A 16,420-nucleotide genomic window follows, 5' to 3' on the forward strand; every position below is an offset into this window, starting at 1 on the left:
GTAATAATTGTTTGTTCTGATCTTAAATATATTATGTGAAAGTAATTTATATCTGTCAAGCAATACACATTGCCATATTAGTGTGTGAGAGGGGGATTTCACAACTTTTTGTCTACTCTGTTTTAGCACGTTGGGTCCTTGTTCTACCTACAACTTGTGATATTGTTCTAAAAAAAATGCTGCATGTTGGAAAATATTTTCAAATCACCGAGCAGGAACTTGAGACTCTTATCTTCTGGTTGATTTTGAAACATGTTTCGAACGTTATTAAGGAATAGAGCATTACAAAAGGAATGCAATAATAATAGTTTGTGTGATAATAACTCTTACAAAAAAAATGTGCAATATGCCTCTGTTTTTTTCTGTTGATTTTACTTTAAGTGGAACTGGATGGGTATACAGCTTAATGTGTAATTATGTCTAAATTAATTGGTTTTTGTTTAATTCCTTCCACTACTTCTCAAAACAGTATGGTGTTCCAAATCAAACTTTGTCCTTGTTTTAGATAAAATTGAAGATGAATTGGAAATTGCAACAGTATGTTATCGACCAGAAGGATTAGAACAACTTGAGGCACAAACCAATTTCACAAAGAAGGAACTTCAAGTGCTTTACAGAGGATTCAAAAATGTAAGATGGTAAAATATAGTTATTATAAACTGACCAGTAAATCAGAACATAAGTGGGAATTAAATCCTTCTTTAGGTCTAAAATCCGACAGATAAAGTGCTATTGTGCCTATTTTTATTGTCATAAAGATAGATTTAAATGGAGGCCAGGCTGAAAACATGCAGCTCACCTGTTAAATGTAGCCTGTGTTGTAATTTTCTCATGTACATAATGAATGATTTAATAGCTCTGTTAGCTGGCAATTTCAGCCAAGTTCTTTATTGTTTCTTCATTGTGTCAAATTAGATTTGGGACAGTCCATTGTTACTTTGGGATATCTTGTAAACATTTTGTATTTCACAATTGTGATCATATCCCATTCAGATCATATCTTTTTTATTTAAAAAAAAATCCAAGCATTTGAAATTAATTCCTGAACAGATAAACATATCTGTACCAATTGTTTGGTACAGTCATTAAGTCATTAAGTTGTTAAGAATGAATGACTTAACAAAATTCCAATTTTCACTGAAGTTCTCTTTTCCTTCCATAGTATTATGAAGCTGCTTTTTTATTGGGGGTGGAAGGCAGATGGGATAATATGTTAAATTTCCCCTTCTTTCCTCCCTCCCTCTCTCCTTCCATTCTTTCGTCAAATCCAACTTTCCATTATTAATTAATGGAGTCTTTCCATTGCTTTCCATAGTGATAGCTCACTGTTCAAGCTGCATATTAAAAAGACTCACACTAATTAATAATTTCATTCTGCCACATTTTTTTGAAATTTATACAAAAGGTACAATTGTATTGTTTTCACTATGTATATTATTAAATGTAGTGGATTCAGATGGCGAGAGCCCAATTTAGGAAGAAAAAAATGGATATATATGTTGCAATTTATCTTAGTCAAAAAGCCTACAGTTTGTGGAGCTGTAGGTATACACAATGTGCTGGACTGTTGAGATTGTGAAGAAACACATGACTATCAGATCATATTTCTACTTCAGCAATGAACCATAAGTATCATTCACTGAAATATATTAATTTCATAAAAAGTAAAATGTTTCATAACAGTAATGCTTATTGATAAGGTGTGTAGTAATAATGTCTTTGCTTCATTACTCATCCTGATTTCAATATTTCTAAGGGGGATGTATTTTGCTATGTCTCATCTCAATCATTTCCCAAAGCTTTTCAGGGTTAGAATAGATCCAAATCTTTTTTTTTTAATTGAAAAGTTTTGAAAAAAAAAGCTTTTACAAATATTTACCTTCCCATCCCCACTCTCCCCTCCCGAACCCAACCTCCCCAACCTCCCCCCCCCAACTTTCCAGAACAAATACAGGGTATAAATTTTTAACAAAGATGTTCTAAAATAAACTTAAAAAGAAAGTTAGTATCATCTTTCATTTGAGCTTTAACTCCTCTTTTGTTAGGCTAACTCTAAACAGATTATATCATTCCTTGCTTCTTGAGTCATAAACTATCTGGAATTTCTTAGCCTCGTATTTATTTTGAATATAGTCAATCCATCTTCTCCACTCCAGTTTATATTTCTCATTTGAGTGGTCCTTGAGATATGCTGATATTTTAGCCATCTCTGCTAAGTTTGTGACTCTTAATGTCCATTCTTGAATAGTAGGCAAATCTTCCTTCTTCCAGTATTGCATCACCAACAATCTTGCTGCCATTATTAAATGCAAAATCAAATTAGTCTCTATAACAGTACAATCAGTAGTTATGCCTAACAGGAATAACTGAGGGGTAAACTTTATCCTTTTTTTAAAGAACATTTTGCATAATCCACCATATTTTTATCCAAAATGCTTTAACCTTTTTTACAAGTCCACCATATATGGTAATATGTAGCATCAACACAATCACATCTCCAGCATTTCAGTTGTAAATTCGGATACATACAGGCCAGTTTTTTAGAATCTAAATGCCATCTATAAAACATCTTATAAAAGTTATCTCTCAAATTTTGGGCTTGTGTGAATTTTACTTTTCTTACCCATATCTTTTCCCATGTATCCAACATTATTGGTTCTTCAAAATTTTGTGCCTACTTTACCATGCAGTCTTTGACTAATTCTGTTTCCGAATCCATTTCTATTAATACATTGTATAACCTTTTTATATGCATTTGACTTTGATCCCTAATTTGTTTTAGTAAATTTTGCGTAAAACCAATTTTTTGATCTTTTTTCCATCTGGCCTGTAGTTCCCCATACTGAAACCATGTTTGAATTACCTTTTCCTCTTTTAGTACATTCAAGGGTTTTAGTTGTGATACACCTCTTTCTAAAGTGAGAAGCTGTTACATCCTGTTTTTGGTACTATATTTATTTTCTCTATTGCATGTCTGGGAATTGCCCACATAGGTATCTTATCATTTAGTTTATGTTGATATTTTTTCCAAACCCGCAATAGAGCATTCCTTAAAATATGACTTTTGAAATTCTTGTCCACCTTCTTGTCATATAACAGATAGGCATGCCAACCATATACCAAATCATGCCCTTTGGCATTAAGTATTCTATCATCTGTTGAGGTAATCCAATCACTTAGTGATAAAACTACTGCTTCATAATATAGTTTTAGATTTGGCAATTTCAAACCTCCTCTCTCTCACGTACATCTTGCATAATTTTAAGTTTTATTCTTGGCTTTTTCCCTGTCCAAACAAATTTGTTAATACCCTTCTGCCATTCTAGAAAATCTGCATCTTTTTAAAGTATTGGTATCATTTGAAAAAGAAATGGAAATTTAGGCAAGACATTCATTTTCACTGCTGCTAATCTTCCCAACAAAGATAATTGTAATTTTTCCCAATTCTTCATCTCTGCCTGTATACTATGTCATAGTGGCTCATAATTATACTTATATAGTTTCCTGTTTGAGGTTGAGATGTAAACTCCTATATATTTAACCTTTTTAACTATTTCACATCCTGTCATTTTTTCTAAGTCTTCCCTTTGATTAATGTTCATATTTTTAACTAGCATCTTTGTTTTTCCTAGGTTTATTTTAAATCCAGATACTTGGCCATATTGATTAATCATATTCATTAAAACCTTGATAGATTTCTCTGGTTGGGTTAATGTTATAACCAAATCATCCGCAATCTCGGCATCTAAGAATATAAGCGCTGCGGGCATTTGATTATTCTTTCCCAAGTATTCAAGTATATTAACAATTTGTCTAACATTATTTCTCATTTGTCTCCCTTGCATAAAACCAGTTTGATCATTATGAATCAATTGCTGAATAATCAACATTAACCTATTCGCTAGTATTTTTGTAAAAATTTTATAATCTATATTAAGTAATGATATAGGTCTATAATTTTTTGGTTGACTAAGATCTTGATCTTCTTTAGGCATCAGGGATATGAAAGCTGTCTTCCAAGATGGGGGTACTTTCCCTTCCATTTGGATTTTATTAAATAATTCCTTAAGGGGTTCTACAATTTCTAATTGTAAATTTTTGTAATAAGCCACTGTCAAACCATCTGTACCTGGTGCTTTCCCTGCCTTTAGCTGTTTAATTACCTGGAGAATTTCCCCCGAGGTTATTGGTTGATTCAATCTTTCCCTCTGCTCGCCTTAACTATAGGTATTTTTTCTTTGTCCAGATATCTATCTATATCTAAACCTTGTATTTTGTCGCTCGTGTACAATCCTGTAAAAAATTCATGAAAGGCCTTTTGAATCTCATCCTGTTGATACACTTCCTTCCCTTTGTAATGTATTTTCAATATGTTGTGAGATTTCTGTTTCTTCCTAGTCAAATATGCTAACCATCTACCAGGTTTATTTGCATTACAGAAAGTATTATGTTTTTCATATAACAAATTAGTAGCCACCTGGTCTGACATCAGCATATTAAATTGCACTCGTAATAAAGTAATTGCTTCTTTAATCTTCTTATCTCCTGGATTTAATATTAGCTCCTGTTCTCTCTTCCTAATCTCTTCCTCAAGTTCATTTATTTTTCTTCTCTGTTTACATCTATGTAACCTATTTAAATTTATTAGGACTCCTCGCATGTACGCTTTACTTGCATCCCAAACCATTTCCATAGATGTGCCCTTATTCATATTAAAGACAAAATATTCTCTCAACAATATTTTACATTCATTAAAAATTTTCTCATATCTAAATAAATTTTCATTTAATCTCCAAGTCCTTCTAGCTTCCTTCCCAAATTCCAACTCCATCCAAACCGGGTTATGATCTGTTAAAGCTCTGGAACATATCTTCATCTTCTTTACTCTAGAAAGCTATTTGTTATTAATATAAAGTCAATCCTGGAAAAGGATTGATGTCTATCAGAAAAAATGTAAAGTCCTGTTCTTTTGCATTCCTTTCTCGCCAGATGTCTCTTAGCTCCATATCATCCATCATATCGAAAAAAGACTTAGGTAATTTCACTCGCGTTTGGCTATTTTGCAGGAGACCCTTATTGTCTTTCTTGGTATCCAGAACACCGTTCCAGTCACCCATTAATATGCAAGATCTATAATCCCACTGTATTAACTTAGTATGGAACATTTTGTAAAATTTATCTTGTTGTTGATTGGGAGCATATATTCCCATTAAAAGCATCTTTTCCCCTTCTAATACCAGTTCTATTACAATATATCTTCCTTGGGACTCTGCTTCAATTAGTTCGGCTTTCAGTCCTTTCTTAAGTAAATAACACTACCATTTTTCTTCTCTGGGGCAGAGGCTACAAAGTGTCGTCCTAGTCTTGAATTGATCAAATATTTCTGGTCAGTTAATCTGATATGTGTCTCTTGCAGGCAAATTATGTCATTCTTAAATTGTTTCAAATAATGATTTATTTTCTTCCTTTTCTGTGGAGAATTTAAGCCATTAACGTTTCAAGTTAAGAACTTAGTTGTCATCTTTAGCTCCCTGAAGCTTTTTAAAAGCCATCTGAAAATCCTGTAGTTTGGTTTTCGGCCTGGCTCCTCCCACTGCTTCTGAGCTGAAACCTGTGAGTTCTTGATCCATTGTGTGTGTTTGTTGCAAAGCTTGTTGCTTTTTTAACTCTTGTTCCATAGGCCTAGTGACCCCGCGGGTTTGTCTTTGCTCCTTCGCTCCTTCTAGTTCTGAGAGAGGAAGTTGATCCAGCCTTAATGATCCTTGGGTATCTTGCTGTCTGTCCTGTCCTTCTTGTTCTCTTTCTCTGGGTCCTGAAGGGGGAGGGGAATGTCCAGCCTTCAGTATATTATTATAAAAATCTTGAGCCTTCCATACCAAGTTAAGATGATATCTTTGCCCCTGGTAATTAACTGCTAGTCCAGCTGGAGCTTCCCATCTGAACTGTAACTGACGGTTTTGAGCTCATCCACTAAAAAGGCATAATCTTTCCTTGATCTCAGCATTTTGGGTGGTATTTCCTTCAAAACAGTCACCTCCTGACCCCCAATTTGCAACTTGGTTTTATAAGAATCTTGCTGTATCAAATTCCTCGTATCTCTCGTGGCAAAATACACCACAATGTCCCTTGGGGGTTGTTTTTGTCTGGCAAGCCAGGAATTAACATGATATATCTTGTCAATCTGCCAGTCAAAATCCCCTCCTGGCTGTCCCATCAATTGATCAAAAGCTTCTGAGAAGATCTGCTTCAAATTTTCTTGGTTTTTCTCTTTAAGGCCCCTTATCATTAAAGCAAATTCCATCTCTCTGTACTGCAACATTATAATTTCATTTTCTGCATCATCAACCTTGTGTTGGACCACATCCATTTTCGTTACCAGATTAATATTGGAATCACTAAGATCTTCCAATTTATCCTCGATTCCTGATACATAGCCAGATAAGCATTTAAAAGCCTCCAAAATATCATCTCTAATGTCTTGATTAAGAATCTGGACTGAATTCATAACTTCTTCTGACAAATCCTTAAAAGCAACAGAAATCTTTTCCTGTATTTTAATTTCCATCGCAGCTGCATGATTTTTTAAAGCCTTGGTTAAGGCATCACTTAATTCTTTTTGCAGTATTTCTCAAGTCAAAGGTTCCCCAGCATGAGTAGGAGGGGGTTGGGAGGGGAGTAATGACTGTAATTTAGATGCCGGAGCAGGTAAAGAGCCAGTGCTTTTCGAGGCGTTAATTTTTTGGTTAGATGCCATTTCTCATTAATCTTCTCCACTCAATTACTAAATCCAGGCAAGCCGCTTGTTCCAGTAATTACTATGTAGTTTGATAACAAGTCACTACTGATTTAATGATCTTTAGATGGTCTAAGCTCTGTGAAAGTCTATAACATCGCAGCAGACCACGCCTACAAAGCTGTTCAGCACCATCTTCTCTTTGTCTTTCTGCCAGGTAGTAAAACAGAAGGATTTTTTTTAATGAAAAATGAAGTTAAAGTCTGTAATACATACAATTAGAAGTTCTCCGGTATCTGTCTGCCCGTGTTGGAATCAGTTATAAATCAATCATTGAGCTGAGGGTAGACATATGCCTTCGTTCTGCAAAAAAGCAGAAAAAGTCCTTGGCACGGAGAATTCACTGAGTTATAGGATGGCTCACACCTTCCAGCCCCAGATTTATGTTCTGGGGAGGGGGGGTTGAATGGAGCACTACCCAAACATAGCTTCTCACTTCTCCTCCTATGCCCGAAGGAGAGGTAATCAAACTGTCAAACAGTTGATGGATGCTGTTTAGACAGCTTAACACAGCCAAGGTCTCTAACTGTTAAAAACAAAACAACTCCCACAGACACCGCCCAAACCAGAAGTCCATAGATCCAAATCTTGATGTATGGCAAGCCAATAACTTCAACATCTTCAAACAAAAATTGACTAGGAAATTGCTTTTATTTGCTGGAGTAGAATTTGACAACTTGAATAAATATCTGCATGTATTATTGAACCTACTATTGTCTTTAAGAAATCAGCAATGTTCATGAAACAAAAAAATAGAGTGCCCTTGGTCAGTTAGATTAAGGCCAACTGATGCCCTAAGCACAACACAAAGTGCTGTCTCCAATCCTTCCATTGCTTACATGACAACACATTAAGACTCATTAAGTGCTGAAAAGTAAAATTGAGTGTGTCAGTGAAAGAGTTAAGGACATGATAGCTAAGGGGAAAAATTATGTGATGCTCCCTCACCTTCTCTTGGTTCTTCATGATGTTTAAATAAAGGTAAAGATTTTCCCGCACGTGTGTGCTAGTTGTTTCTGGTTCTAGGGATGGTGCTCATCTCCGTTTCTAAGCCAAAGAGCCAGTGTTGTCTGAAGACATCTCCGTGGTCATGTGGCTATCATGACTCAACCTTGAAGGTGCACGGAGTGCTGTTACCTTTCCACCAAAGTGGTCCTTATTTTTCTACTTGCATTTTTATGTGCTTTTGAACTGCTAAATTGGCAGAAGCTGGGACAAATAATGGGAACTCACCCCGTTACATAGTGCTAAGGATTCGAACCACTGAATTGCCGACTTTCTGATCGACAAACTCAACATCTTAGCCACTGAGCCATCACATCCCCATAATGTCATGATGTTTACCTGCCATTACTTCATTGCCGACTCCCAGCAACCTCATAAATAGATTTTTTCCATGGTGATCTGTCCCTAACCTGGTCTTACAGCTCTTCCAATGGTGTACTCATTACCACTTTAACAGAATTCACCCATCTTACTTTTGGACATCCTCTTCTCTTTCCTTCTACGTTTTCCAGCAATTACAGCCTTCCTCAGAGGGCTAGGTCTTTACATAATGTATGAGAAATAATCCTCGAGTAAGAATGCCCTAAGTATAAATTTATTGTTGTGAGGAAAATCCTAAAAGCAACCAAGGTATTTGAGAAATAGAAACAACAAAATATACTTTAGTGGAAATACTTACAGTTAGTAACCGGATTCCCTATTGGTAGATGGCAAGAGAGAACCCTGAACAAGCCCACTTCTCATGTTATATATTTTGGCAATAACATTTAAACAGATAGGTAACGGAAAGATAAACAGGGGGAGGGTGCTAATGTAGTCAGTCAGTGCCATTTCCTCTGAAGTGCTTTGACAAGCTATGTGATTGACCCTTCTGCTACCTTTTCACACCTTTCTCATGGTATCAATGTATACCATAATCATTGGTGTCTATTTGCTTTTTGCTGACCATTTCCACCCTAGGGTCACAGCACCAGGTGTTAGGTTTTGCGTTTACTTCTACCAAAAGCATGATCCATTTTTATACACTTACTATAATGTGGAATGCTCCATACTGCTGCATTATTTTGGTTAATCCAAGACTGTCCTTGGCACCTCAAGCTGGAGGCAGATATTTAGTAGGCATAAGAGGTAAACATTTAGGTAGAGATACAATCTATAGAGAGAGACAGTGGCTCAGTGGCTACTCAGTTCAGCAGTTCAAATCCCTAGCACCATGTAACAGAATGAACTCCCAGTATTTGTTCAAACTTCTGCCAACCTAGCAGTTCAAAAGCAAATAGAAAAATAGAGACTACCTTTGGTTGGAAGGTAACAGCAGTCCATGCACCTTAGTCATGCCGGCCACATGACCACAGAGACATCTTTGGCTTTGAAACAGAGATGAGCACCGTTCCCTAGAGTCGGGAATGACTAGCACATATGTGCGAGGTGAGCCTTTACCTTTACAGTCTATACCTAAATGTATGTATATCTATACCTAAATGTATCTCCTGTTAGCTAGAGGAAGACGGTGTTCATCTTCCAAGAACAGTTCATAGCAAGGACTACATTTCAAGCATTAGGTAGAGCAGAGTTGAAAATTAAGTCATAAATATGCAAACCTGGGCTGTCCTGGAATGTTAACAGCTGTGTTGGGTGTGTTCCTGTAAGTGTTACCGAAAGTGGGAATCCCGTCTGGTAAAAATTGATGAAGCAAGTTTTATTCCTGTTGGCAACTGTAAGGAGACTTATTCAGGGGGATACCTGATAGTGTCAGGGAAAACCCGATCTATCTAACTACATTTTATTAGTATGACAGTAAACAGCATGGACTCTGTGTGTGTGCCGCTAGGATGAAAGGCAGATACGAGTGAACTCAGATTAGCAATGTCTCAAACAAAGAGTAGGCGGAATCATATACAAAGAGGTGACATATAATGAGTATAATGTTAAATCTTGATTTCTAATGTAATAAAGGCAAGATAAAAATCTAACAAATAAATAAATCTACTGTCTCCTTGTGGTCAGTATGTGATGAGGTACTAATAAGTACATTGGTGGAATAGAACTTTCAAAAGTTTTAATGCTAGTTTGCTCTTACAGAAAACCTTATATTCCGTAACCTCTGGGCATACCCGACATGATCATTTTTGATTCAAGTATCAAGTGATATGAATTATCCTGACCATGCCCAATTTTTCTCTATACAATGGACATTGTAAGAGCTGAGGTGGCGCAGTGGTTAAAGTGCAGCACTGCAGGCTACTTCAGCTGACTGCAGTTCAGCAGTTCGGCTGTTCAAATCTCACCGGCTCAGGGTTGACTCAGCCTTCCATCCTTCCGAGGTGGTTAAAATGAGGACCCGGATTGTTGGGGGCAATATGCTGACTCTGTAAACTGCTTAGAGAGGGCTGAAAACCCTATGAAGCGGTATATAAGTCTAACAGCTATTGCTAGTGCTATTTTTCTATGTCTCCACATGGATTAGGAAAGCTCTAATTCAAGGTCTGAGTTGCAAGGGCCAAGGACACTGAGGACCTGTGTCAACACATTATATATTTGTTAGTGTTGAGAATGCTTGACTGATTAATCCTGGTTGAAGACTCACCCTTTCTTGCACTGAAATGCAGAAGATCTTGATATGTATGTTATTTATCAAAATGTTTATAGAAAAATGTATGATGGTATAATATTGCATAGTATAAGATTTAAAAATATATACTTTTGTGGAGAAAACTTAAGCTAGCTTCTGGATATGTAAGAAAAAAGAGTTAAAAAGTAACTTGTCATTTTCCCATAACATTTCATACCCTAGCTATGAAAATTCTCAATTTATGGAATTACAGAACAGCATCGGAATACCCCAATTATCCCTGATATGCACAAAATTCTAGTTATATAGTTTAAAGGATTGTGCATAATTAACCAGACAGAATATTCATCAAAATTCTTAATGAACTAGTTTTGTCATAGTTATGTTGCTCCAAATTACATTAAGGGGCATACCTGCTTGATTTCCCAAGGAATAAGTCTGAAGATTTAGCTGTATTAAGTTATTCTCTTTTTTGCTAATGAGATCTCTTGAGCATTCTTGACTCTTGTGAAACAAAACTGTGACCATTTAACTATAAATGAATTGGAACTAGTAGGCGCATTTTAAAGCAGTCCAAAGACTGAAAATTAAAAGTACACGTTCACTTTAACACTCAAAAGGGTTTATTCAAATCTTGCCAAAAAAATATCCAAACTTCCATACACACACAGAGAGAGAGAGAGAGAGAGAGAGAGAGAGACACACACACAGGGTGGGTTCCTGCCAATTCTAACCTCTTCTGTGGAAGAGGTTCCACAAATCTACCATGCCATTTAGAACCGGTTCCAGCTCCCTCTCCCTGCCCGTCTGCACCACGCTTGCCCGGCCTGCCGCTTACTGATTGGCTGGCTCACCAATCGCCCCATCCGCCTCTAAGAGTCCTGTCTAAACCTTAAAGTCTTAAAGCTGTCAAGTTTGAACATCCCTGGGTTTTTTTTCTAAAGAGTTAGGGGTGCAAAGGTCTTGTAACTTGACAGCTTTAAGACTTGCGTGCTTCAAATGCCAGAGTTTCTGAGCCAACTTTTTGGTTGCTAAGCAAGAGCATTGTTAAGTGAGTTTCACCACATTTTACAAGTTGGCCATGCCCACCCAGTCACATGACTGCCAAGCCACTCCCACTCGGTCACATGGCTGGCAAGCTACTCTCACCCGGTCACATGGTGACCACAGCCACTCCCACAAAGCAGGCCACACCTACAGAAGAGGTTCTAAAAAATGTGGAAATCCATCACTCACACTTACGGAGGGGTACATCAAAAATTTCAGCTGTGCAGGAAACCATTGTTACCCTTCAGGCCAAGAATGATAACACCCTGAAAAGTCATACCTCAAGGATATCATTTTGCAATTATAGCTATTTTCTCTTCCCTATAGAATAAAAACTATGCATTGCCAAAAGGGCACATTTAGTTTTGCATAATATTTATTAGAATATTTTATTGTATTTTAAATACAAATACTAAACAACCTGGTAGGTACTGTAGGGCATATCAAATTTTTCAACTTTCAATTTCGAAATATGAGGTGTGCTCCAAAATTCCGACATGCCTTGGGCATTGCAAATATATTTTAGTTACTTAATATAATTTAGATGTGTTTGGTAAGTAACTACATAAACAACATAACTTTTTAGCATTTTGTTTGTTTCATGTGACACCAGGCCATCTATATGCATGTTTAGTCTGGTTTTTTGGGGGATGCTGACTGTTTATGGACTGCTTCAATGTCTTCAGTTTCCTTTTTAAAATAGTTCTTTACCTGTAAATCAGAATTGAATGGGGCAGTCCTTGAAAGTGATGATAGTTCTGCATAAAGTAAAATGTAACATTTAATACGTTCAAATGCATAGCTGTAGCAATGGTAGTTAGATTTATACACCACTTCATAGGGCTTTGCAAACCTCCCTAAGACGTTTAGAGCGTCAGCATATTGCCCCCAACACTCTGACTCCTCATTTTACTGACCATGGAAGGAGGGAAGGCTTCAACATGCTTCAAGCATAGAATTTTATAACACTTCCAGTCTTATAATCATTTTCCACCTGTACTCCTCCATGATCTCTCATCACTTTTTCTATTTTTTTTCCATTTTCACAAAAATATGGCAACATTAGTATCACAAATACCTATCAATTCAGAGATGCTCTTGTGCCAACAGTGTTTGTCTGTACATATTCATAATGCATTTCTGATCTATAAATACAAAGAAATAAATCTTATTTTATGTTGCTTCTTAATGTCCCAATTCCTTTTCTATAGATGGTAGCCAGCTGTGTTGTTTTTAATAGCAATTTTATTAAGCATTACAATTAAAAAGGTAAAGATTAATATGGTAAAAAATAAAATAAATTATAAAGTGCAGAAAAAAATGAAATGAAAACAGAGAAGAAAAAATAATATGGTAAAGGAGAAATATATACTATATACAAACAAACAACTTCCATCTTCATCACAACAAATATCATCTTCTCTTAAAATACAACAAATGAACTCTATTTCCCACGTATCATCTCTTATCTACATACGTATTTAAAAAATCTCATTCATTCTCAGTCAGCAAAAAACCCATTAAAGGTTACTACAATAACATTTATTTTGATCTTGATCAAATAAAACAACTTTATATTCCTCCTTTTTACTTAACCATGTTAATCTTTGATCCTTCTAATAATGTTCTAGACCTTTCTTTTAATTTCTTCTGTGTATTCAGAAAATTCTGTAAGGTTATTAATAACTCTACTTCCAATATGAGAAAATTATTCTAGGCATTGTTTTAATATTTGTTATTTATATATTTCTTTTAATTTTTAGGACAAAAGCTGGTTTCATTTGTATAACTACCGTAGCTTCTTTTGCCATGTCATTTTCGTTGCTTATAATTTTTAAATCCACTTTCAGATCAGTCTCAAACTTGTTCAGGAAAACATTTATTATGTTCTTCTTCCATATCATTATTTAAAAACAGCTCTTCACCATAGTCATCAGTTTCATTAAAAATAGAGCCATCTTCATTTTACCATTTCTTCCCCAGAAATCTTTGATAGTTGGGTTCTTCTAACAGAGAAAAGTCAAAAGTGCTAGGAAATCTTTTCAGTGCAATTTTTTTCTCCTTTTATTACTGCTCTAAAGAGCATTTGCTAATTTATCCTGCTTAGAAATACCGTATTTTTCGGAGTATATCTTTTTCCCTCAAAAAAGAGACTGAAAATCTGGATGCATCTTATACACTGAATAGAGCATTTATTGTCCCCTGAAACCCTGTCTCCTTCACCAAAATGGCCGTGCATAGCTTTTAGGAGACTTCCAGAGTGCTCCTGGGGTTGGGGAGGGCAGAAATGAGTGAAAAATGGGCCATTTTTTGCTCAATATTTCCCCCCAGCCCCCAGGATCACCCTCTAAGCCTCCTATGCATGCCCTTTTTTTTGACAAACAGGCCATTTTTGGGAGATCTGCAGAGTGCAAAATCTTTTTTTAATTTGCTTCTTCAAAATCTGGGTGCTTCTTATACTCTGGAATGTCTTATACTCTTAAAAATATGGTATTTTAAAGATTTCCAATGAAATCAAGACTTAATTTTGCTTACTTCCATGGGATCAAACTCATTTGCTACTTCAAAAGCTATGACTCCATTTAAATATCTCAAAGCAAACCCATCTTTTCCTGGAAAATTTGCATTTCCAGATATTTCACTAAGTACAAATGGGAAGCTTTGGGGTTTGCCTTAAACCTGGTCTGTCTTGAGACTGTGGCAGTGGCACTAGGATAATGCAGAGAGGAACAACAAGAAACGAGTGCCAAAAGTATTCTAATTTAATGATCAATTCTTTCCAATCTCTCAATAAGCAAGCAAGGTAGCAGAGGTGAACATAACTGCTCTAGCACTAGAGCCAGAAGGCATAGGCAGAACCTAAATCTGGTTAACAGCATGGGAGACTGTTTTTCTTTATCTCTGTAGTTCTGCTTTGGGTTCCAACAGCCAGCAGTGCTAATACAAGCAACAGTTGCCCCCCCCCCCCAACTATAGATGAGATCAGAATCTTGTTGCGCTACACATTTATAGACAGTTTTATCCACAGGTAAATTGCAAAACAACAGTGTCTCTTCAGACAATCAATTTTTCTCTAATTAGCTTTGATTCTGCAGTTTCTTTTTTTTCTGGGGATCAAATGAAATTAATTGCCTGAAGGGATCCAGCACAGAATGGTCTCTGCAGGTGTTTGTTCCAGGCAGCAAAATGGATTTTAGCCCTCCCTGCCTCTCCAACAGAACAAGGATTTTGACTTAAACTTGATTTTCATTGCATGGTTATGGAAAAAGAAATTGCTTATTGAGCAAAGAGGGGAAAGTATTGATTAAAACTGCTGTAAGAGAGTTTCTTTGGTTCTAAGCATATACCACTCAGTGGTCAGAAATATGATGGTAAGTGTAGTGGGGACTAGATGATGCTATAAATTAAAAAAAAAAACAGCTTTACTCCTTGTTTCCCCATAGGAATGCCCTTGTGGAGCTGTTAATGAAGAAACATTCAAACAGATCTATGCACAGTTTTTCCCTCATGGTGGTGAGTGACAGTATTTCTTTTATTGAGAAGAGCTAGCTTAAAGTATAGAATTTATGAATCAGACAGAACTGAAGATACACTTTTTCAACCTGAAAGAGAAGTATGGGAACTGGGAAAGAAGGAAAGCATGCTTAAATTGGAAATGATACTCTGTCCGCTATGCTGTTTCATATCAGGCCCCGCAGAAATGAACCCAGAGGATATTGAGTTCAGCTTTGCCCAGGTTTACTTTTGTTATTTTAATAATATAATCTTCTATTGATTTGTGTTTTTCAGATGCTAGTATGTATGCCCATTATCTTTTTAATGCATTTGATACAGCGCAGAATGGATCTGTGAAGTTTGAGGTAAAGAAATCATAATAATCTCCAGGGTTTTGTATCGAATACCATGTTTCCAATTGCTGATGGAATGGCTATTTGTCCTTCATATGAGCAACAAGAATTCATTTGTGTGTTTATGTCTATCCGTGCAAATCTCTTGGGCATATATCTACATAAGGTCATTAGGATGTTTTTAATAAGTTATTTCCCATGCAGGATGAATGGAGATGATGCATAAGAAGGGGCTTTGGGGCTTTTTACCTGTTGCATCAATATTTTCAATGGAAATGTTTGATATAGTTCATTTAATCAGTAAAGTTCTGAATTATAAAATGGATAACTCATATCTGAATATTTATTCATATCTGATTCAATGCCTATCATAGGCTTCTTAAGCATGCCTAAAATATGGCAAAGTTTCTTTCACTTTCTGCCATTTGAGAATTTAATAATGTAATTATCTGACTTTTCATTGTTTTACTGTTTTGGAAAAGTTGCCATCTAGGTAGGGCCTGAACCATACAGGTATGACCTTACAATTGAACAAAGGCATTGTTAAGTATAATTGAACATTTTTATGTGAGATATTGATTCTAACAAAGCATCATTTGACAATGTTATTCTATCGAAAAGCTCAGAGAAAGCATTTTAATTTGGTAAAAGCAAATCAGTATTCAGTTAAATCAGATTTGTATTTCTGGATTCACAGGATTTTGTGATGGCGCTCTCCATTCTTTTGAGAGGAACTGTTCATGAAAAGCTACGATGGACATTTAATCTCTATGACATAAATAAGGATGGCTATATAAACAAGGAGGTAAGGTGGTTTATAGTCCTCTGCAGGCTTTTAGCTGCTGATTAAACCTGTAAAATGCAATTGAGTCTTGGCATCAACCTACCTACTAAAAAGTTTCCTACTACTAGCTCTGGATTAAATATTTCAAAAGAAAATTAACATTGAATTAGCTTTTAGTATATATAAATTATAGATATCTGCATTTCTAACCATCTTGCAAACATTTCAAACATCTGTTGTACAAAATATAGAATGAATGTTAGATCCATATAGACAAAGGGCATTAAGATTTTTTCCCACTCCCTCTTGGAGCTAAAATCTGCCTTGCTACAAAGAGGAAATCTGTTTTGCCCAGAGACTGATCTTGCTTT

At 36.0% G+C, this 16,420-nt stretch overlaps 1 protein-coding gene across 2 annotated transcripts in view; it reads left to right on the forward strand.

Annotated features, from left to right (window-relative positions):
- The window catches only part of KCNIP1 (potassium voltage-gated channel interacting protein 1), a 373,536-nt gene that overhangs the window by 338,615 nt on the left and 18,501 nt on the right, over positions 1-16,420 (forward strand). For both annotated transcript variants that reach the window (XM_032212085.1, XM_032212086.1), the window contains 4 exons: positions 506-630; positions 14,861-14,930; positions 15,207-15,277; positions 15,963-16,070. In XM_032212085.1, coding sequence (XP_032067976.1) covers positions 506-630; positions 14,861-14,930; positions 15,207-15,277; positions 15,963-16,070 — 374 coding nt within the window. The remainder of the gene's footprint in view (positions 1-505; positions 631-14,860; positions 14,931-15,206; positions 15,278-15,962; positions 16,071-16,420) is intronic.

This window comes from Thamnophis elegans, chromosome 2 (assembly GCF_009769535.1).
Source record: "Thamnophis elegans isolate rThaEle1 chromosome 2, rThaEle1.pri, whole genome shotgun sequence".
Classification (NCBI taxonomy): Eukaryota; Metazoa; Chordata; class Lepidosauria; order Squamata; family Colubridae; genus Thamnophis; species Thamnophis elegans.